The sequence below is a fragment of the Osmerus eperlanus genome, chromosome 14 (genome assembly GCF_963692335.1).
Source record: "Osmerus eperlanus chromosome 14, fOsmEpe2.1, whole genome shotgun sequence".
NCBI lineage: Eukaryota > Metazoa > Chordata > Actinopteri > Osmeriformes > Osmeridae > Osmerus > Osmerus eperlanus.
In genome coordinates, this window is record NC_085031.1 from 11,215,872 (window position 1) to 11,239,123 (window position 23,252).

Here is a 23,252-nt window from a genome sequence, read left to right on the forward strand (position 1 = left end):
CGGATCACCAAGTCGGCGTCCCTGAACAGCGGCCTGTGCCAGGGCATGGCTCTGAACCTGCGAACGCTGAGTCACAGCGACTCCTACACTTGGGCCCAGCAGAACCACAGCCCCAACCTCACCTGCACTAGCAGGTCCCTCCAGCGCGGCGGCATCAGCGGCAGTTTTTCCTCGGTGACCAACACGTACCTGGAGTCCCAACACGCCAGAGACCAAGGGGAGCTCACACACTCCGTGTCCGAGGTGATGATTCACACAAAATAAATCTTTCACAGTTGTAACAAGCAGCAGTGACCTCTGTATGATTATTACGTTACGTTATTCTTTTCATGTATTCAATTGGTTTTATCTTTCCAGTTCTGCACCCCGCCGCGAATATCTCGTACCTTATCGATGGGGAGAAACCTGTCAGCTATTGCTAATGAGGTGAGGCCCTCATTAGGAGGAACCTTTGACGCTTACCCCGCCGCTCATCTTGTTAAAACCGCTATTTCCCCTACCTCCCAACCCTCTCCCCTCCTCCCTTCGCAATCCCCGTTAAACCTCTCCACCAAACCTTCCAACGACCTCCCCGTCCCCCCTCCCCCCTATCTCAGAGGCGACACGTGGAGATGATCGCGCTGGAGAACGACGGGCAGGGTCTGGGCTTTGGCATCGTGGGAGGGAGGAGCACGGGGGTCATGGTGAAGACCATCCTCCCTTCAGGAGCCGCTGGACAGGTACGGCTACGTCCGCCTACGTGCACCCTCACTGCGTCACTACCCCTCAAAGAAGCACCACACCTGACTCCGCTGAAGCACAACCCCACGCCCCAAAACCCAACACGGCGCCCCTCGTCTGCAGGACAAGCGGCTGCGCAGCGGCGACCAGCTGCTCCGCATCGGGGACGAGGACCTGGAGGGTATGGGCAGCGAGGAAGTGGCGCAAGTGCTGCGCAACGCCGGCACCCGGGTCAAGCTGCTCATCGCCAGGAACATCGTCACGGGCACCGACCACTCCATGCCTACCCTCGGTCTGCAGCAGGAGACGGACTCCGAGGTGTGTGTGTGTTTGTGTGCGAAGAGTACAGTGTGTGTTAACTTGGCTGTAGCAGTCTGTAGGTAGCAGAATAGCAGTACATGATCGTAGAGTGTAAATAAGGTAATGCTTTACTGGATGTGGTCCCCTTGTTGCAGGTGGGTGAAATAGAGGAGGATTATGAGTTTGATGTCCAGTTTACCAAGAACAGCCTGGGACTGGGAGTCACCATCACTGCTTGCCAAGGGTACCTCAACTCAGGTAGGGTGCAACATTTAGCACTAAACATGTACTGGAGATGAGGATCCTTTCTGACTATTAGCTAAGTTAGTTTAGGAAACACAAAGAATATTTAGTTAGGAGTGGAAGGGAAAGCTTTTCACGTCAACTCAAATCTGAATTTCTTTTCAGGGTTGACCCTGGTTTCTAAATTAGTTTGTTTTGTTTGTTGTTTTATTTTGAGGCTACTGTTAGTTGAAGATGTGTGTGTGTGTGTGTTTCCATCCCAGTGGCCCCGGGCGGGGTGATGGTGAAGAGCATAGTGAAGGGCAGCACTGTGGACCAGGATGGACGCATCCACATCGGAGACAGGATCTTAACTGTGAGTGATGTTCTCCATGACAGGAAGAGTGGTGGGGGGGACGACATCATTGCCATCATCTTACAGACTGTTTTAGAATTTTATTTCAAATGCATTAGGTTTTTTATATTGGGTTCTTGTTACTGGGTAATATCAAAGCCACACTCATACTCCCTCCCTCCCCCCCAGGTGGACCGGGTGAGCCTGCAGGGCTGCAGCGAGCAGAAGGCCCTGGAGGTGTTGAGGAAGACCGGTTCCAAGGTGCACCTGCGTCTGGCCCGGGCGCCCCTCCGCCTGGAGTACCTGCTGCCTCCGCCCCCGCTCCGCCCCGCCCTCCGCCACGCCCACAGCTGCCGGGAGCCCCCCCTCCGGAGGCTCAACCAGATCCAAGAGACAGGTACGAGGGCCAGACTGGTCCATGGGGCCTTTGTGTGTGTGTGTGGAGGGTCTGGAGAGGTAGGAAGGGTGTAGGGGTCTGCCGTGTTTTGTGATCACCCTCATACATCTGACACTTAGTATCACATACTGTGTTGATTTGATGGAAATTCCTTCAAGCTCCTAATGGGGTGTGTGCGCGTGTCCCCTCGGATCACAGGAACCGTTCTCTCCTTGCTCGACATCGCCAAGAGAGCCGCCTATGCCTGCGTCAAAGACCCCCCGCAGGAGTCCAGAGATGGTGAGCCCCGACACTCGCTCCGCCCTGACATCGTTAGGTGGGATTTCCAGCAGGCTCCCACTCAGCGCTTACTCCAGCAAAGTGTGTTTATTCAACTCTGCTGATTTCCAATGATCTTTCTCGCTTCCTCTCTCTCTTTCTCAGCACAGGGTATTTATAGCTGCTTGGACTTGATTAGAGACTTCGGTTAATTGGCTCTGATCGCTTCAAGGCTGAGATGTGCAGCTTTTGAGGAGACAGTGTGGGGAAAGATGGGGTGTGTGTGTGTGAAGACAAAGTGGGAGATGTGTGTGTGTGTGTGTGTGTGTGAAGACACCAGGCTGATTGTGTGCCGGCATGTTTCTCAGCAGTGAAGCTCACACAGGCAGAGGAGGAGGATCTGAGGAGGAGGTGGCAGCGCGCGCTCGGACCCAGATACCAAGTGGTGGTGTGTTTCCTCACTTATAGTCACTAAGTGACTATAATTCCTCACTAGTCCGAAAGGAATCTTTCCCTCTTTTCACTGTTAGATCCTCTCTGTCTCTCACATTTGAAATGAAGTGTGCACAGAGCTGCCATGTAGACAGCAGACTGCACCATTTGAGGTTTTCAACTTTTTACCGACCCCCCCCCCCCTCCATCACCCCCCCCCCCCCCCCCCCCCCAGGTGTGCCAGCTGGAGAGATTCAGTGAGACCAGCGGCCTGGGCATCAGCCTGGAGGCCAGGGCAGGCCACCACTACCTCTGCTCTGTCCTGCCCGAGGGCCCTGTGGGCCAGGGAGGCAAGATCTACACCGGGGACAAGATCCTGGAGGTGATCCATCCATACGTCACTCTTGTAGATGTTTAGGGTGATTTGCATGACTTTAATTATCAGAAATGTATGGATTGCATCCTGTAATCCTTACAGGATCATTACACATACTTACACAATGACATTCATGTGTGTACTTAGCATATGCTTTGACCGAAAGCGATGTTTCTATCAGTGAAAAGCAGCTGCTGACGCACCGTGTGTTTGATCGGCGCGTGCGGCCCCCTGGTGTGTGTCTGTCCCCCCTGGTGTGTGTCTGTCCCCCCTGGTGTGTGTCTGTCCCCCTGGTGTGTGTCTGTCCCCCTGGTGTGTGTCTGTCCCCCCCGGTGTGTGTCTGTCCCCCCTGGTGTGTGTCTGTCCCCCTGGTGTGTGTCTGTCCCCCTGGTGTGTGTCTGTCCCCCCTGGTTTGTGTCTGTCCCCCCCGGTGTGTGTCTGTCCCCCCCGGTGTGTGTCTGTCCCCCTGGTGTGTGTCTTTCCCCCCTGGTGTGTGTCTGTCCCCCCCGGTGTGTGTCTGTCCCCCCTGGTGTGTGTCTGTCCCCCCTGGTGTGTGTCTGTCCCCCCCGGTGTGTGTCTGTCCCCCCCTGGTGTGTGTCTGTCCCCCCTGGTGTGTGTCTGTCCCCCCTGGTGTGTGTCTGTCCCCCCCGGTGTGTGTCTGTCCCCCCCGGTGTGTGTCTGTCCCCCCTGGTGTGTGTCTGTCCCCCCCTGGTGTGTGTCTGTCCCCCCTGGTGTGTGTCTGTCCCCCCCGGTGTGTGTCTGTCCCCCCTGGTGTGTATCTGTCCCCCCCGGTGTGTGTCTGTCCCCCCTGGTGTGTGTCTGTCCCCCCTGGTGTGTATCTGTCCCCCTGGTGTGTGTCTGTCCCCCCTGGTGTGTGTCTGTCCCCCCTGGTGTGTGTCTGTCCCCCCCTGGTGTGTGTCTGTCCCCCTGATGTGTGTCTGTCCCCCCTGGTGTGTGTCTGTCCCCCCTGGTGTGTGTCTGTCCCCCCTGGTGTGTATCTGTCCCCCCTGGTGTGTGTCTGTCCCCCCTGGTGTGTGTCTGTCCCCCTGGTGTGTGTCTGTCCCCCCGATGTGTGTCTGTCCCCCTGGTGTGTGTCTGTCCCCCTGATGTGTGTCTGTCCCCCCCTGATGTGTGTCTGTCCCCCCCTGATGTGTGTCTGTCCCCCCCTGGTGTGTGTCTGTCCCCCCAGGTGAACGGGATCCCTCTGGTCGGGGAGACCCACAGGGAGGTGGTGAGCGTCCTGAGGGAGCTGCCGGTGTGTGTGTGTATGGTGTGCTGTCGCCTCGTGCCCCCCCCGCCCATCGACAGCGACGACGAGGAGGACTTCCACCTCAGCCTCAAAGAGCTGCTGGCCGAGTTCAACGACAAGGTAGAGGGATGAGATGGAGGGAGGAAGGGATGAAGGCAGGCGACGGAGGGAGGGTTAGGGTATAGGGAAGAGAAACGATGAAAGTAAAGAGCGAGTGCGTTTGTTTCACACTGATCTACCCGGCATGTCCCTCTTCCTTCTCCGCCTGCCCAGTTGGACCACGGCTGCTGTATTCTTCCTGGTGTTGCTCAGGATTGTGGGAAACGTAGTTTGCCCCCGGTCTCGCCCCCCCTGGCCATGTGGGAGAGGGACGCACAAGTGGTGGAGCTGCAGAAAGGAGAGGAAGGCCTGGGCTTCAGCATCCTGGACTATCAGGTGAGATCACATGGATCATCGGAACCCCAGCGCTAAACCCTACCTCCTATGAACCTGGAAGATCGGAGAGGATTATGTGTAATCTTAGGTGGAATAGCTTGAAGATGGCTTCTGAATAACTGGTTGGCACTGCATCTCTAGAATTTCCAGTTGTTCGAAATACAAAGAGGAGGATGGGTCTAAGCGGTAGATTTGAGACTAGATGTAGATTTTGGCTGAACGGTGGAATACTGGGATGGAAAGCCTTGAGATACTTTCTCTGTTAATGGGCCCAGTGGAACAACCACCCCACACTTCAGTGCACTATATAAAATGTCCTTCTCCATACATTTATTCCTCCCTCCCTCAATCCTTCACTCCATCCATCTGTCCATCCTCTGCTTTCCCTTCTATATCCATTCCCTCCTTCATCCGTTCATCCTTGTCTCTCCCCGAGGACCCGGAGGACTCTGCTAAGACGGTCCTGGTGATCCGGTCACTGGTTCCTGGGGGCGTAGCGGATATGGACGGCAGCTTGCTGCCCGGCGACCGCCTCATGTTCGTCAACGACACGGACCTGGAGAGCGCCAGTCTGGACCACGCCGTCCAGGTCCTAAAGTCCACCTCCTACGGCACCGTGCGCATCGGCGTCGCCAAACCACTGCCGGTAATGTCACCAGTAATACCTTCTGCATCTCACTGATGTGTTAAGTCAGGAAGTCACATCCCACATTATTTATGGGACTTATTAAACTGTTAACTTTTTTTCCTAGTTTTATCTTTTCAAAACGTTTTGATAGGGATACTTAAGAGCTTGTTGATATTGTTGTGTGTTGCAAGAAAACCGCTGAAGGAAGCATTATGGAGGAACCCCACCAGCCCTCTGTTAACGTTAATACCCCCGTTGTTGTAGTGGTCATTGTCTAACAACACTCCAACATCATGTCACAGAGGATGAGGGGAGTTTCTGTCCACCCACCCTGGTGGTTCCCTCTCTCTGCTCTTGTGTTGTGCACTGTGGCTTGGTAACGAGGAGCCCAGCGTCCGGTTACAAGCCGTCTGAATATTTAATGCTCTCCATGAAGGAACACAATGCTAGACCGCACTACCAGGGACAGAGGGATAGAGACAGAGAAGGAGAAGGTGTCCTATTCACCTTCACCCCCTTTTTAGTGCGTTAGCATCGACGCTAGCGCACACCGAAACTCACCCATATATTTGGGTTTCTTTTTTTCACGTAACCCTCTGACCCCGTTCAACTTTGACCCCGGCCCTCAGCTGGACGCGTGCGGCCTGGAGCCCATCCCGGAGAGAGAGACTCCCCCGGCGAGGGAAGAGAATGACAGGCCGCCCTCGGCCCAGCTAGCCGCACAGCCACACGCTAACACCTGCACGTCTGAGAGGAACAGCCAGCAGCGCTACGAGCTAAAGGTACGGTCTCAGATGTCCCCCCTCACATCCTCACACACTCCCACACGGCCCCAGCCATGTTTGCGGTATGCCCTTGCCTGGTTCCTCATCTTAAACTCATCCCAATCTTTGACATTTCTTCTGATGGATTTAAAGCTGGTTCATTTGTCGGGGGAGGGGACCGCAGGCGGTGCATGAAACCGTAACAATTCACTTCACCGTTTCGTTATTTTATCCCCTCAGACGGCTTCTAAGTGGTTTCTGTTCTGACACCGAAATATGCTTCGGTGGAAGGCGGCTCTTCATAACACTGAAGACCATGCTCCGTTTCCTAATAAGCACTTGAAAATACAAGGTCTGCGTTTTCTACACTGCAAAGCTGTCTTTTAGATGATGTCATCACTCCCCTCGCAGGGTTACTGGGGTTTGTGTACAAATGATCTCCGAGTGAACGTCGGAGGTGTCTCTCTGCGGCTTGATCTTTACCTGGCTTGTTTCAGGTGTCCCGAGAGTTTAGCTCCCTGCTGTATCAGTATCACTGGGTCAGGCATGGAGAAAGTGCCCCGTGTCGATGACCGGCTCTTCCATTGTGCGTCAGTCCTGTGCTCCGCTAACCGCTCAAACAGCTCCATGTTCAGCCTTTCACTCCCCTGCCATCACTTGATTGTAATTGCCGAGGCTGCGGATTACTCAGTGGTTTTAAGTAGAGATGTAGGCGGAGGATAGGGCAGGCATACACACACGTTCATGCATGGTTTCCCGAAGCGCGCATACACACACACACACACAAAGGGGCACGCACACATTCTTTCACACCTATCGTGTCCCACCATGGGAGTTGTTTGAATTCCATAGCTCTGAAGTCAGCAGAGGCAGGTTCCTGTGAAGGCTGCTATACTTCTGAAGTACTTCCTGTGTGAACATTTTCAAAGAGGATCTCTTTCAAGGCCCTCCACAGTGCTCCTCAATGCTCCCTGGAACCACTTGAGATCCTTATATTCTCTGGTCGGGTTCCATCTCCGAGCTTCTAAGGAGGCCTCTATCTCCAAATCTGGCGGTGCTCGAAAAAAACCTTTCTTCCATGTCTACTGAATGACATCTGCAAAGCATTTGATTCTTCAAGTTTCAAGTTGACGTCTCACGGGCTGCTGATGTTTGTTAACCCAGCCGTGTCGTTCAGGATTTGTCATGTATTGGCGTGCATATAAAACACATCGCCAAAGAGCTCGTCCTGTGAGACATTGACCATTTTGATGTTTTATTTCCTATTTGCGCTCAGTTTATTCGTGCCTCCCCAACGTTCATGTGTCTGTTTGTGTCTTCTCTCCTGTCAGGAAGAGAAGCCGCAGCAGAGCTACGGCAACATGGAGGTGGCCAATAAGACGCAGGCTCCGCCCCTTCCCAGAAGCGGTTTTGAGAGGACAATAACGGTTGTCCGGGGCAACCGTAGCCTTGGTATGTTAACAGTGTTTTTCGTGGCGTTGGCGTCTCTGTGTGTGTACATCATTGGTACGGCGATGATAGATGGTTTGGAGGTCACAGATGATTTTTGAGTGTGTATCCAGGGAGAGAAGGGAAAAAGAGAGTGGGGGGGGCAGGAAAAACAGGGAGGGGAAGAGAGACAGTGAGAGAGAAAGAGAGAGAGAGGAATAACAACAAAGCATGAGCTGGCCTGTACTTTTCATGATGCGTACCATGCAATGTCTGTGGTGGCGTTATGTTTCCTATTTGTTGAATGTAAATGAAACAGAAACAGTTGTGGTATTGTTAGCACGTGCGATTGGAAGCCTGTATTTTGAGAGTGGTACTGTATGTGTTTGTTTGACCTTCCTACAACGAATGTACAGTTTGTAAAGTTGCTCCGAGGAGAGCAATCGGCTGTGGAATGTAAAATGAGTGAAATGAGATACTTTCAAACTGAAATTGAGTGGAGTTAAGCTGGAAAATGTTGCACTTTTTTTCAAGGGCACTATGCAGTGAAATGACGTATGTGGAAAGAAATTGCCATGGAATCAAACTGTGCTGGTTGCTAATAGCTACTCTAGCACTTCTACAGTATTACATTATTTTAGGTATATTTTTAGCAGGCTGGTAGAATTCTGTTCTGGTTTTGTACTGTAGTTGGCAAACAAACAGGTTGTTTTTGAGATAGTGCTGCAGAACTATTTATGAATGCTCAGTCAGAATGTCCTTGCTTGAGCATCCATAGCGTATGAATGGTTAAGGAATTGTGGTTGCTTTCTAGTATTATTTTTGTCTGTTCTAAAGCTGCTTGTTAAAAAAGTTAGTACGTCAAAGTTGAGGTGTTTTTGAAAAATAACCTTCATACTGTTTTAATAAGATAAATGATTTAAAGAAAATATGTAGAAAATGTATGGATTTTAAAGATTGATGACGAGGGAGATTGTTTTGCCTTGTGAGAATCCCCCAGTCCTCTCTGTACTGTAGTCTCTATCATTGGTGTACAGTAGGTCTGTATAATACTATTACTCTGTAGTTCAAATTCTTGGCTGTTTTTCAAAATTTGTTTGATATGGGTATTGTAAGCGGAGATCTTGTTATTGGAATTAGATTATTTGAATTAGATTATTTGTTTGCTATTCCATCCCAGTTTTTGTCCTTCATGTGCCCATAGTAAAGTCATGGTTGTGCTGTACCTGAATTTGTCCAAACATTTCTCTCTGTAGCTTCTGTCAAGTGTCTCTTAACTGTTGCGTCTGCAGCCGGAAAACCCATTGTATTCCATGCACTATGATTGTATTGTAATTTGAATGTAACAAGAAACCGCAATAAAGCCTCCATTTGACCAAAATAATTCTAAAGCCCTTTTGAAAGTCATTTCTTTTACCAACATCAAATTATGTACGACCATAGTGTTGTGGTGCTGTGTCGTGGCGTTTGGTGGAGTGCAGACCTGAGTCAAATACTGTACTCTCAGATACTTTTAGGTGCTTTCATAGTCCAAGCAAATTATTACACTTATTTTTACTTGACCCAGGTCTGCTTTAGTATGTCTGAATTCACACACCTGTTTCCTGTCGCACATAAAGATCCCCAAGTAGGTGTGTGTGTGTGTGTGTGTGTGTGTGTGTGTGCAGCTGTAATCCTCCTTGTGCCCTGATTAACCTGAGAGTGAGGGGCACTTTGCAGCCTGTTTGTGTGGAAGTATGTGCTGGCATTAGCCCAACTCTCCCTGCTAAACCCCTTTAGTCACCTGTACCCTTAATGTGTGTGTGTGTGTGTGTGCGTGAACTGTGTGTGTATGCGTGCCTGAGCTGCTGTGTATGTATATAATGTGTGTGTGTGTGGACACACGTGTGTGTGCTGGCAGGGATGACCGTGAGCGCCATAAAGGACGGCTCGGCCATCCTGGTGCGCAGCGTGGTCCACGGAGGCTCCATCAGCCAGGACGGCAGGCTGGGGGTGGGGGACAGCATCCTGGCCCTGAACGGGGAGGCCACCACCTGCCTCACCAACGCCAAGGCCAGGGCCATGCTCCGCCAGCACTCTGTCATAGGGCCCAACATGAGGTGAGGAGGACACGCACACGTCAGCAAATCAAACACACCATCACACAAACTCCAGGCTGACAGTCCCTCTATCCAACCCTTATCTTTCTGTCAGCTTGAAAATTGTATCTTTCTGTCACATAAAAAAGAACTCCTTGTCGGACCGCTTGTTTCCAGTAGAGCAATCCTTGTCTGACAAAGGTTAGTCGTAGGAAATATAACTTGACCTCCAAAGATCCCTGTAAAAGGTGCGTTGTGGAACGACCCAAAGTTTCCGTCTGAGGGACAAACGTTGTAGCACTCTTGTGTTTCCTGGATAGTATTCAGCTGGACCAGACCGTTTCTAATGAACCAGGTGCTTCTTTTTAGATCTTCTCCACCAGCTGTTGGTGATGAGGGTTGCTGTTATGAGTGAGTACGGTTTTTATGTGGCCACGTGGACACCGACTTCCAGCTGTCCTGCACCAGCGGTGTCACCGTCTGCATGACTCCCGTGGCATCGTGCCCATCACCTCTGTGGCGTGCATGGCCACAGAGGTGACATGTCCACATTGTTTGACATCACTGGAATTCATCCTTTATTTTTATTTTACTGTGTGTTAACGAGCCATGGCTGTTATTTACTTTGATGGACACACGCACACTAGATCTTCTATCTTTATACAACCTTGGGGGGGGAAAAAATCTTTCTCTTGATAGAAAACATGCATGAGAGATTTATACCTGGGATTTACACCTCGGGTGTGGTTCTGACTAATAGTGTTTTTAAGCTCTCTCACACGCCTCTTCACCTCTCTCTCACTCACTCTCACACACACACACATACACACAGCACGCACACACACACGGCACACACAGTCAGTGGATAGAATAACTCCGAGTTGGGCTGAGGCATTGTTTTGGCAGCATAAAAGAAAGACAAGTCCACTCTGCACGTTAAGTGGTTGTCAGAAGGAACTCAAACCTGCCCTCCGTGATCTCTGTGAGGCCGTGCTGTAGCACATCCCAACACCGCTCTCTCTGTCTCTCTGTCTTTGTCTCTCTCTCTGTCTCCTCTCACTCCATTTTCATGCCCCTTAATCCTTGTCTCGCTTGTTTTTCCTCAATTTCTCTCGCTCTCTTTTATTCACTCACTGGATCACTTACTCTTTCCTTCCTTTCCTGCCATCCTAACTCTCTCGTGCTCCACCTCTTTCCCTGCCTCCCCCTTCCTGTCCCTGTCTCCTCCCTCTCTCTCCAGTGTGACATATGTCCCAGCTTCTCAGGTGGAGGAGCACCGAGCCCGTCTGGCTCAGGCCCCCCTGGCAACCGTCACAGTGGATGGGCCATCACACTCACCCATCCCCCCCACACCCTCTCCTGAACCAGCCTGGGCCCCAACACCACACCCAGGACCAGGACTCGCACCAAGACCACACCCAGGACCAGACACTGGACCAGGACTCGCACCGAGCCCACGCCCAGGATCAACACCAACACCAAGACCAGGACCAGCACCAGCAATATCCTCAACTCCAGCCTTCAACACAAGGTAGAGAGGGGTGGTATTTAAACGTATTCAAACTGTATCTGAGCCTAAACCTTTAGACTCAGTAGGGTTGTTGTTGGACTTGTTTCGGATGCAACAAGCAGTTCCTGCAGCACCCTGAAGCCTCTGGTGCTGGGTTATTTTTAGCCATCCGTCGATTTCAGTGCTGACTGTCAGTGAAAATGAATACTCTCGTTCCCCCCCTCTCTCTCTCTCTCCTGCTCTCTTTCTCTCCCTCTCTCTTTTTTTCTTCTTTTTCCTCCTAACCCATTTGTTACACCTCCTCTAGGCCCATCCCCCTCTAGCTTCCTGCTGGGTATATATACTGTACCACCATCAGTCACTATAGACTTATTACCTCCACTGCATGGTGGACTAAACGTATTCATGAGAAACACACACACACACATACACCAGCCACCACAGTGTGACATCCCCAGCACAAATGTGTAGTGTTTATTTCATTTTTTTTCCGCTGTCACTTTTTTCTTCTTAGAAACACTGAAGTTTGGGCCACATCCTCCCTCTACAGGATTAGAATTGTGCCTTTGTCCTTCTGTCAGCTTGACTCAGCCCTTGACTAAGAGAGTGGGAACAGTCCATTGAAGCTGACCCAGTCACATCTTTCACACCCTTCCATAATGGGGGAAATATACTTATTTTTTCTTCTAAATTCCGTGATTGGATGCGTGAAAGCTTTTCTGACATTACGTCGCAGCACTATAGCATCGCTCACCAGCGATACGACAGAGTCATATTTTGGGGGGTTGCACGCTGATATCCAGCAACTGCTGTGCTTTGAAGTCCTAACGATTCTCCATCTTCCGCCATCCTCCCGCCACAGGGACCGCTGCCCCAAGCCTCCGCCCCAGGAGGAGAGGAGAGGAGATGGAGAGAGCACGGAGGTGAAGAGACGGGACAAGGGGGGAGCGCAGGTCAAGGCCAAGGCGGTCGAAGGGAGAGAGGGAGGAAGAGGAGAGGAGGAGGGGGAGGAGGCGCAGTGCCCCACCATCTTGTCCTGGAGCGAGCCTCGAAGGTCAGGGAGCCTGTCTCACATTAATCATGTCCGCGTCATTAAAAACCCATTCAGGTGGATGACAAAATCATCCGTCAAGAATATTTTTTGCGGTGATGACAGACAGGTAGATTGTCTAGTCTAGTACATCCACAGTCTTGAAAGTACTCTGCTGTGTTGTGTTTGTTTGTGTTCATCAGTCAAACCGGGTGACCTTTTGACAGACATTGGGTGCGTTTGTTTTCCCCCCCTCCAGGGTGCAGCTGAGGCGTGGGGTGCCAGGCCAGTGTCTGGGCATCGGTATCATGGGGGGTAAGGGGATCGGCAGCAGACTGAGCAGCGGGGAGATGATGAGGGGCATCTTCATCAAACACATCACCCCTGACAGCCCCGCCGGGCTCAACGGCACCCTCAAGACTGGGGACAGGATCCTGGAGGTAAAGGGGGGGAGGAGTGGAGGCAGAGAGTGTGTGTGTGTGTGTGTGTGTATCTGCATGCGTGTAGAATATTTGAGCTTGCTTTTTTGGGGTGAATTGTTGTTGTGTGTGTGTGTGTGTGTGACCCCCTCAGGTAGGTGACGTGGACCTGAGAGACGCCAGTCATGAGCAGGCAGTAGAGGCCATCCGCAGAACTGGAGACTCTGTGGTCTTCCTGGTGCAGACCGGCCACCACAGACCTCAGGTCAGTCCCACTGTCTAGTACACACACACACACACATGCTGACGCATTGTGTACACTCGGATGCACCCGCGCTCTGACTCATGGCTGAAAAAGACGGCGACACACACTCACACACACTGTGCACCTCCCCATCCCCACCCCTCTCTCTCCCAACAGTCTCCTGTGCTCTCTAACCACGAGAGGCTCGCTACTCACACCAGCTCTCACAACAACAAGGTGGGCTGCTCCTCCCTCGTGCTCACCTTCTCTGCTGCATGGCGGTCATGTTTAAGTCATGCTAGATCTATACTACCATAGATAGACACCTCACCCAGTAACGTCTCCAGACAACACCTCTTTCCAAACAATATTCCCCATATCGTGTATGTTTTTTGATGTTCAATTGTGTTTCCTGCGTATTGTGTCGGTGTAAGAATCTAGATGGTGGAATATTGTTTATTTCTAGGAGAGGTTGTTTTTCTGTTTGCTCCCGTGTCTGTGCGTGCCTGAGTGTCTTGTGTCTCCCTCCCACCGCCTGGACTAGGAACCAGAGACTCACTGTGGCCTGTTCCTTAGTCTCTCCCCCACCAACCCCTTCACTCCCACCCCCTTTAAGGTTCGTACACACTTGCACGCCTGTGTGTGTGATGGTCTCTGTGAGGGTGTGTTAAATTGCTTAGTTTTTATTATCCAGTTTATAGCCTTCCCTACATCTTAGATTCCTTCTCTGCTAGCACACTGAGCTAGCTTTGGGGTGTGTTCAGTCAATGCCTGGAGGGCCCCTGAGGCATCTAACTCTGCCTGTTCAATAATAAAAGACTGTTCCTCCCCTGATACCCCAGCCAACAGCCAATAGGACAGCCAAGAAAAGCCCAACAACAGCTGCTCCACCAATGGCAGGGGACGACACAGAGGACGAGTTTGGCTACAGTTGGAGTATGTTGTCACGTTGTGTGATGTTGACCACGGCCCGTCACACGCGCATGAGCAACATCGCCACCACACACACCTGCTCACCGCCACACATCGTTCAGTCACTTAGCAGACGCTTTAGTCCAACAGCAACATAGCCACAGTTGTCCAGAGAGGGCGAACCGACTGTAAATCCCATTCCACTTCCATCCAGGCAAAGTTACAAACACTCTCTCTCATACACACACACACACCCTAACCCTTTGCACCCTGCCCCCTTCAGAGAAGATGATGCAGAGGTATGGCAGCCTGCCAGGGGAGCTTCACATGATGGAGCTGGAGAGGGGGCGGGGCGAGGCCCGGGGCCTGGGGCTGCACCTGACAGGGAACCAGGACAGCTCCCGCGCCCGCATGAGCGTCTACGTGGCCGGGCTGGACCCCCAGGGGGCGGCGGGCGCCGACGGGCGCCTACGGGTGGGCGACGAGATCCTAGAGGTGAGATGGGAGGAGAGAGGGGGAGGGGAGGAAGGACAGGGAATGTGAGGAGGGAAGCAGGGAGGAGAGAGGTGGGGAGGGGACAGGTGGAGGAAGGAAAAAAAGAAGGTGGAGAGTGAAGGATGGTCCGGGGATAACACAAAAAGAACTTTCTGCACTTCTTCGTTGGTTCACGGTTAAGTGACAGTACGGCAATTCTTATCCCTATCTGGTGTAGATTAACGGTCAGATCCTGTATGGACGAAGCTACCAGAACGCCTCCTCCATCATCAACAGTGCTCCATGTAAAGTCAAGATCATCTTCATCAGGTACGCCCACACTGTCTGGTACTAATCATCCAGCTCCTACTGTTCTCTACATGGCTGCTGCAGTTAGGAGGATGAGGATGGAATGGTAAACAATGTGTTTATGTGTCTCGCGGCTGATTGATCAGGAATCCTGCCGCCTTAAACCAGATGGCAGTGGGACCCACGGGAGACTATGTGGACTTGCTCAACTCCGAGACCAAGGTACACACACACACACACACACACACACAAACACAGACACTACACACAAACATTAAGGTTACTGAAATGTGCAGGCCAGAAAAATCAATTTTATGTTTTGTCATTGTTTTTCTCTCTCCCATAGACAGATGTGTCTCCTACCTCAGTCAATGTCGGCTTGTTCAGAGACGTCCATGATGTTGTTTTGGCTCAGGTACTCGCACACACTCACTCACACACACACACACACTGGCTCACACACACAGGCTATGGTTAGCTGAGATTGTATTGTGTTTGTGGTTGAGTTCTAATGTATGTCCCTCACTCTTGGGGAAAGGATCATGTGGGTCTGGGGCTTCTTCTGAGGGAGCAAGAGACCAAGGAAGGAGCCATCGTCAGATCTCTGATACCTCAGAGCACAGCGAGCGTGGTACTGTAGGCCCACAGTCTCTCTCTTTCTCCCTCTTTCTATATCTTGCTCAGAGTCACTCTCTTTCTCCTTTGTTTCTCTCTCTTGTGGTCACAGCTACCGTATTTCTTAGATTAAACGCCACCCTCAAATAAACGCAGTTTAACCGCAGAAAGGCCGCATTAATCAAAGAAATACGGTACTTTCTCTTTTTCTTTCTTTCTCTCTCTGTCTGTCAGTCTCTCATAATCACTCATTTCCTGTCTATCACAAATGTGTTTGTGTGTTGAAATCCAAGTCTGAGGCCATCCTGTCACTTGATAGGATGGCAGGATAAGACCAGGTGACAGGATCCTGGCTGTGGACAACGAGCCTGTGGTGGGACTGGCGTTGGATAAGGTGGGAAGCGTTCACACACTCCTCACACAAGCTCACACACACAAATACACACACATACATACATATGTGAATAATTCTTTCTCTGTCTCTATTTCTGTCTTTTTTTCTCTCTGCCTTTTTCCTCTAGGTCTCTAGTTTACTACGGAAATCAAAGAGCACAGTCAAGCTCTCAATCAGTTCCTGTCATCATAACCCCCTGTCCTCCTCTTCCTCCAATAACCCCCTCCCCCTTTCCTCCTCCTCCAATCAGCCCCTCCCCCTCTCCTCCTCTTCCTCCAACAACCCCCTCCCCCTCTCGTCCTCCAACAACCTCCTCCCCCTCTCCTCCAATCACCCCCTCTCCTCTTCCTCCAATCACACCCTTCCCCTCTCCTCCTCTTCTTCCATCAACCATCCCATTCCCATCTCCTCCACGGCTTCGTTGGTGAGAAAATCTTCTGCTGGGCGATCTGATTGGCCCGTGGCTGACTCAGCAACCCCTGACCTCCTGAGCTGTCCAATCATACCAGGGTGTGAGACCACCATAGAGATCTGTAAGGGGAATATTGGACTTGGCCTCAGCATCGTAGGTGGCTATGACACACTGCTGGTAGGTGTGCGTGTGTGTGTGTTTACATGCTAAAAAAAGAAGTCTTTATTTATTATTACAATATTTTCACACACTGTAAACACTTCACTGTTTTGTCCACCAGGGTGCAGTAATTATCCATGAAGTGAATGCTGGGGGGGCAGCTCAGAGGGATGGGAGACTGTGGGCTGGAGACCAGATCCAAGAGGTATAGTCCAACACACACACACACATGCGCACACACTCAAATAAAAACTCATATCCAGTTAATTCTATAGTTTTGACAGCAGATCCTACACTGGTTCATACCATCACACAGTATCAGGCCAAACTATATCTGTTCAGAACTGCTCAACTCCCTCTTTCTACCACCCTCCCTCCCTCACCTCCACCTCTCCCGCCGCCCCGCCCGTCCTCCCAGGTGAACGGCATGGACCTGCGGCAGGCCTCCCACGAGGAGGCCATCGCCGTGCTGCGTCTGACCCCCCAGCGCCTGCGCCTCATCGTGTTCAGGCACCAGGAGGCCTACCAGGAGGAGGACCTGTGGGACGTTTTCTCCCTGGAGCTCCAACCCCGACGGGGACAGGGCCTGGGCCTCGCCACCGTGGGCAAGAGGTGAGAGGAGGCTGGGGCTGTGGCTGGGGCTGGGGCTGTGGCTGGGGCTGGGGCTGTGGTTGGGGCTGTGGCTGTGGCTGGGGCTGGGGCTGTGGTTGGGGCTGTGGTTGGGGCTGAGGCTGGGGCTGTGGTTGGGGCTGAGGCTGGGGCTGGAGTTAGTACAGCTTCGTCAACACATTATGATCCGTGAAATAGGAGCACATGTGTAAGGCCACAGCTTAGCAACACAGGTTTTGTATGGAGCTGCATGTGAAGGTGATCTCTTCAGTGACCCCTCCACGTGTCCGACAGTAATGACACGGGCATATTCGTTTCGGAGATCGTCCGCGGAGGGCCGGCTGACATGGACGGCAGGCTGTTGCTGGGCGACCAGATCCTGTCAATCAACGGGGAGGACGTGAAAGCGGCGGAGCAGGAACACGTGGGGGTGCTGCTGCAGGTTTGACACACACACTTACACACACACACACACACACACACACACACACACATACACACACCAGATCCCTTGGGTTACGTGGTTCCTTATTGACTCTACGTCACACGTAAAAAAGAAACTCTCACTTTCTCGGAGAGCCTGTTCTGACCTTTGACCTTTGCCTCTTGTGAGACTTCTGACCTCTCCCCTTACTGTGTCTGGGTCCACTCAGAACTGCCCGGGGGTTGTCCAATTAGAGGTGGCTCGCTTCAAACCAGGACTGCACTACTCTCTAGGAAGCCATGTGTCTGTGGTATGCAAACATTTCAACAATGAATCCTGGCAATGTACCTGTACATTTTCTGAGTTCTAATTCAGTAAGAGAGTTTTGTACTTGGAATGATAATGGATGTTTGTTTCCGGGCGGTTGTTCTTCAGAGTGGTGACTCGGACAGTTCCACTCTGACTCCATCCAGCACTGGTGACACCCTCCCCCGCCAGAGGGAGACAGAGAGCAGAGGTACGCACCCCTACAAGAGACTCAGACAACACGACTTGATGCTTCAAATATTCACAGCAATGTTCTGTTGGTATTGTTTTCTTCAAATATAGAAATATGATTTATGACAACAGATACTGTCTTGATGCTGATTGTGCTCCCTTCTCAGGGTTTGAAGGTCGTCAGCCCAGGACAGTGGTCATCCACAAGGTGGGACAGCAGCTTCTGAAGGAATTCACACATTTGTCAGATGATGGCTGTAGTACAGGGTAGTGGCAGCAGATGCTATAGACAGACAGACAGGTACTTTTGGGGAAAACACAAATTATATTCCAGTTATACTGTACAGCAGTGGTGTATTAAAACAATACAGTGAAGCTGGTGATGTATTTGCAGTGATCATTATGCAGGGAACAGATTTTCCTGGAGGCCTGAGGAAAGAGGTTCCCCCCTCCTATGTTAAGTGTCAACTACACATCAGTCTTTGCTGTGGTTCCCCCCCTGTATATAACTCTGACTTCACTGTATTGCTTACAGTGAAGGGGGGAACCACTTTCCCCAGGCCTCCAGGGAAATCTGTTCCCCCTGTTTTCTCAGTGTGAAAGACTGATGTATAGATGAAACTTGTAACAGAGAAGCCTAAAGCAGAGTACAATAGAGTACAGTAGAGTTTAGGAGAGTCCTCAATGATGCAAACTTTTATATATATATATTTATTTTTATTTTTTCAAACATTTAGAAACTTTTTTTTCAAAACTTTTTACAAACCTTGAAATGTATTTCAAGGTTGAAATGTATTTACTACAGCCACACCAATAATTGTGTCAGCCCCACCATGAAACAAGCAAGATGTGTTTTTGTGAAATTGTGTGTTCTATTTTGTATGTATTCATATTGAAATTCAGACATTGTTTTGAGCCCACGACTGTATGGATTACTTAGTGTTGCAAATAACCTAGACCCATGGGAGAGGTCAAGTTCAATTTGGGTCAGTTAATTTTGCACTTTGGGACAGTGGGGGAAAAAAGTGAGTTGCGAGCCCTGGGTGGGGGGGTGATCTGGGTGGGGGTGTGACCTGGGTGGGGGGGTGACCTGGGTGGGGGTGTGACCTGGGTGGGGGTGTGACCTGGGTGGGGGGGTGATCTGGGTGGGGGGGTGACCTGGGTGGGGGTGTGACCTGGGTGGGGGTGTGACCTGCAACCTTTTCACTGTGTTCATCCAGAGGCCTGGGGACTCTCTGGGCATCAGTGTGGCAGGTGGGGTGGGCAGTCCCCATGGCGACCTCCCTCTCTTCATTGCTTCCATGGAGACCACCGGACTGGCCGCCAGGACGCAGAAACTACAGGTGGGGGGGCAGTTAGACTTTGTGTGGCTTATTGGTGTGTCTGGTGCTGTCAATAGCATTCAACCATCAATCAAATTTAACACTTTGGTGTGTGTGTGTATAGACTGGAGACAAGATGGTCAGTATTAACGGGGTGCCCACTGAGGGAATGACTCACGTCCATGCAGGAGCTCTGCTGAAGAACACCTGTGGGACCATCACTTTTCAGGTATCATCCCACACAACACACTCTGTTCCAACCTCGCCCCATAGATGTATCCGTTCCCCCATCACAGTGTGTGTGTGTGTGTGTGTGTGTGTCTGTAAAGGTGGTATCGGGGTCTGGAGGGTGTGGCATGCTGGATCAGAGTGAGGACGTGACTGACCCCTCATCAGGACTGCCCAGTGGAGTCCCAGCTTGCTCCAACAGCCTCTGGTGGGGGTTCCTTCATTCTGCCATAGCCTGACTCTAGACTACAACTGTGTTCAGCCCTAATGTGGTTAACAACACCCCCTCTTCCACTTTTTCTCAGCGCCCGTGTGTATAAAACCATCACCCTGGACAGGGGCTCGTCTGGGCTGGGCTTCAGCATCGTGGGGGGGTTCGGCAGCCCCCATGGAGACCTGCCCATTTATGTCAAAACAGTCTTTGGCAAGGTAGGAGTACCTGGGGTTTAAACCTGGGCTTTTTACTGAACTGGATCCTGGAAGTGGTCTGTATAACACGATGATGACAGAAACCTGGATGTTATTTGTGTATAAAATGTGATTGACTATATCCTGGAAGTGATCTGTTTAACTGTGATTGATTGGATCCTGGAAGTGATCTGTTTAACTGTGATTGATTGGATCCTGGAAATGATCAGTTTAACTGTGATTGATTGGATCCTGGAAGTGATCTGTCCAGCATGGTGACAGACTGGTCTGTCATGCTCTCTCCAGGGGGCAGCCCTGAAAGACGGCAGACTGAAGGGCGGCGATCAGATCATTGCCGTCAACGGACACTGTCTGGAGGGAGTGTCGCACGCCGAGGCCGTCGACATTCTGAAGAGAACCAAGGGAACCGTAGTCCTCACCGTGCTCTCCTGAACGCTGCGTCCCGCTTTGATGATGTCATCCGCACATGTGGTAGCGTAGAAGGTAGATGTCAGTCACACAGCTTGTCCCCTGCTCTAAAAGCTAAACTTCAACCCATCTGAATGTAGAAGTGCTTCTGACTAGCTTTACAGTAAATGACTGCAGGCTTACATACAGTACACACAGCAAAACATCTATACAGACTATACAGACCTTCAAGAAAAATGATGAAAAGGATTGTAAGTACTTACGGGTTACTTTAAGTACTTAAAATCAGAATATTCATTGTCATATATTGCATTCTATTAGAGCTTACATGCCTAACCACAGTTTAGTAGGCCACCTCTAATAAGATTAAGTCTGCATAATAAGACATGTGGCAAATTCATGCAATCAAGTGATTCTGCCAATCTTTTATGTGGCAATAAGCTTTTACAATATTACAAAACTTCCATTGGATAGCATGTCTCCTGTATGCTTGTTTCTACCTGATCGCGGGGTCCCACACAATAGTTTTGTTTTTTTTACTGTAACTCAGTACTTACTCTCTTTGAATAATATTTATCTTCACAATGTTGTAAAACGCATTTTATTTAAGATGATAATACAGATTTTTACTGATACTTATTTTATAGACACGACTTTCAACTGGCAAGTATTATTATGGTGTGTGCGAGAGAACTTGGCTTGTTAATACATTTAGCATTATTTATTCATTTATTTATTATACACTGTATTATTTTTAACGATTATGGAACATCTATTTATACACAACAATGTCTGTAGCATTTTGTTTCTGTCATAATTTGTGTGTTTTCTTTCTGTGTAGAAAAGTCTCTGTGGACTTCTGTGGATCTGATTTTATATTGTATGTTTTATTTAAGAGTTAGTCATTCAAAAAAAATAATTTCATGTGATTGTAAGCTCGGTGGGAAAGCAGTTTTGTTTGTTTCTGTACGAGCCCTACATGTGTGTTATCTTTCTGCAATCCTATTAAATGTCCCTTTGGTAGAGTTTAGACCAGAGAGATACTTTACAGTACTAGATGATCAAATGAACGTGTTAATAATTGTATGCATACAGACCTTTCATACGGCTGCTAGGTCTATCTGATGTTTTTGAGGAAAAATAGGCAAACAAGCAAACCTTTTTTTTTGGTACCATACAGCTTTATTTGTAAAGAGGAGAATGTTGAAACGGTGTGTCTGTAATAAGACGGGATGCCATACACCATGCGGACGGTATCGTACTTGAAATCTAATGAAAGCAGTGCAAGCTCAGGCACTGTACATATCCAATGCTGTTTTTCTTACCTCATCTCTCTCTCTCCCTTACACATACTGCACACACCACTCGTCTCCCTCTCTCACACACACACACTTGCAGAGAAGCGCTTGTGTTTAGTCTAGGGTCCAGGAGAGGGAGGGTGGCACGCACTGGAACGACACTATCTCATAGAGCCAGGATTAGGGTGACAGCAGAGTTGGAGAGGGGAGGATTAGACAGGGGGGAGCTTGTTTTCAACCCCGGTCCAGCAGGGTTCTGTCTTGTTGAAGGCTTTTTCATTACAGGAGGCTTTGTATAACTCAGTTGGGGTATGTTTAATACAGATGCTTTTCAGCATCAACAAAACATGCTTACTCCTTTCAGATTTAACACTGGTGAGAACCTAACTCTCACATTCTAGATTGAGAATCGTATTGGAAATTACGATATATTTATAATGTTATTTTTGGTTTTGTGGGCTCTCCCGACTGCCACTTGTTAGAAAGTTAATGGTTTTTAGCCCAAGGCCTTTATTGGGTTTTACCAGCAGAGAAAACTTTAACATTTTTCTTTCTTCTCTCTCATTGGCAAGGAAATCCGACCTGGTAGTAATGCACACTACCGGACTTAAATTCCTCTTTCCCCCTGTAACATTTATGAGGATCGAAGATGGGGGGTGGGGGAGGGAGGGGAAGGTAGGTGAGAGGACTTTCTTTTTTTTACTAGGCCCTCTGTGAAAACATCAAGCTGTTTCTTCCCAGGTCTCTGGGCTTATCTCCCTGCTTGCCTGTCTGTATGTATGTACATGTGTCTGTCCAGTCAACCATGTGACAGGAGAAGGATGACAGGAGGCCCTCTGTGGAAGGCTCTAAGGTACTCTGCTGGAGGAGGCCCTTTGAGCTCATTATAAAGAACACAAAGACTGAAAAAGGAAAAGGTTGCACATTTTAAACGTGCCCCAAGTGGAACTTGGTATCGGGCTGTTGGGTTTTCCACAAGTAAAGAGGATGTTAATATTGATGTTGTTTTGGTAGCAGAACCTTCAACTGACCCTTTACAACATTCACTTACAGTACCCCTTAAACTTTTCTCCCAAACAATTGTACAATACTTCTGACAATTTTGTAATAACCTATACAGCTAATACCATTTAATTGCATTTAGTTAATGCAATGGTTGATGTAACATTAATGTAAAGTGTTGCCTTCCCTTTTATTAGCTCATCTAAGCTTTGGTCTTGTAACGGTCCAATACTGCATTTTTACTGCAATACTGCTGGGGATGCCATTGCGCATTTATGCTATCCAGTGAAAGTGCGCGGTGCAATGGAGTCCACCGCTAGAGTGTCAAGGTAGCTTCCCACAGACATCGCGTCGAGACTATCACTACCGTACTGCAAACTGGACACGCTGCTCCGGCGAGATGCGTCCTGGCTGTCCGCAAGGCTACAGAGACTCCCCGCGAGGCTACCCTCCCGACTCGCTGACACTACCATCCCCCGTTCCTCTAGGGCCCAGCGCGTCGACTCGATGCAATCGTTGATTGACAGGAGCTGGCGCATCAGTTTCACGTCTGTGCCCCGCAGGTGAGTCTGTGTGTTCAGAAGGGCAAGTTAAAACTTGAGCAGTTAATAAACAATAATTTATATGAATAAACCTGTTTCATCAGCACATGCGCTGTAAAGGTACACAAGAGCAGTTCTCTCAGCCTGCAGTTGAAGTTGTTGAAGCGCATTGTGTAATATCCTATCGACTGAAATGTAGGAACTATTTTCAAGGGTAGGGCCTACATTGCACCATAATAATTATAGTTTAGCATGCACATGACAGTCAATATTTTATGCATATCGTCAGAACAAATACAAAACAACTTACCATCTCTTGCCGAAGGAAGCGTAACTTGCTTGGCAAACTATCTGAGTTGCATTTATTTGGCG

At 49.9% G+C, this 23,252-nt stretch overlaps 1 protein-coding gene across 1 annotated transcript; it reads left to right on the forward strand.

The window, feature by feature from the left end:
- Positions 1–9: 9 nt before the first annotated feature.
- Positions 10–20,834, forward strand: si:dkey-92j12.5 (multiple PDZ domain protein). The gene is made up of 41 exons (XM_062477582.1): positions 10–243; positions 358–426; positions 597–719; positions 844–1,038; positions 1,176–1,278; positions 1,527–1,618; positions 1,787–1,994; positions 2,193–2,273; positions 2,621–2,700; positions 2,920–3,066; positions 4,250–4,429; positions 4,583–4,744; positions 5,181–5,390; positions 6,002–6,154; positions 7,468–7,588; positions 9,465–9,663; positions 10,883–11,173; positions 12,015–12,206; positions 12,442–12,622; positions 12,756–12,866; positions 13,023–13,082; positions 13,390–13,461; positions 13,688–13,781; positions 14,041–14,252; positions 14,470–14,561; positions 14,687–14,762; positions 14,887–14,955; positions 15,079–15,171; positions 15,475–15,549; positions 15,677–16,138; positions 16,242–16,325; positions 16,539–16,732; positions 17,024–17,171; positions 17,383–17,463; positions 17,589–17,670; positions 17,828–17,859; positions 18,872–18,994; positions 19,098–19,202; positions 19,303–19,409; positions 19,507–19,630; positions 19,916–20,834. The coding sequence occupies exons 1-41, from the start codon at positions 46–48 to the stop codon at positions 20,060–20,062; spliced, it is 5,628 nt and encodes a 1,875-aa protein (XP_062333566.1). The 5' UTR covers positions 10–45; the 3' UTR covers positions 20,063–20,834.
- Positions 20,835–23,252: the final 2,418 nt, after the last annotated feature.

Coding starts and splice junctions, on each gene's coding strand:
- si:dkey-92j12.5 (XM_062477582.1), top strand. CDS start 46: ATGGCTCTGAACCTGCGAACGCTGAGTCACAGCGACTCCTACACTTGG. Junction 5,391..6,001: donor GCGTCGCCAAACCACTGCCG/GTAATGTCACCA, acceptor CCCGGCCCTCAG/CTGGACGCGTGCGGCCTGGA. Junction 12,207..12,441: donor TCCTGGAGCGAGCCTCGAAG/GTCAGGGAGCCT, acceptor CCCCCCCTCCAG/GGTGCAGCTGAGGCGTGGGG.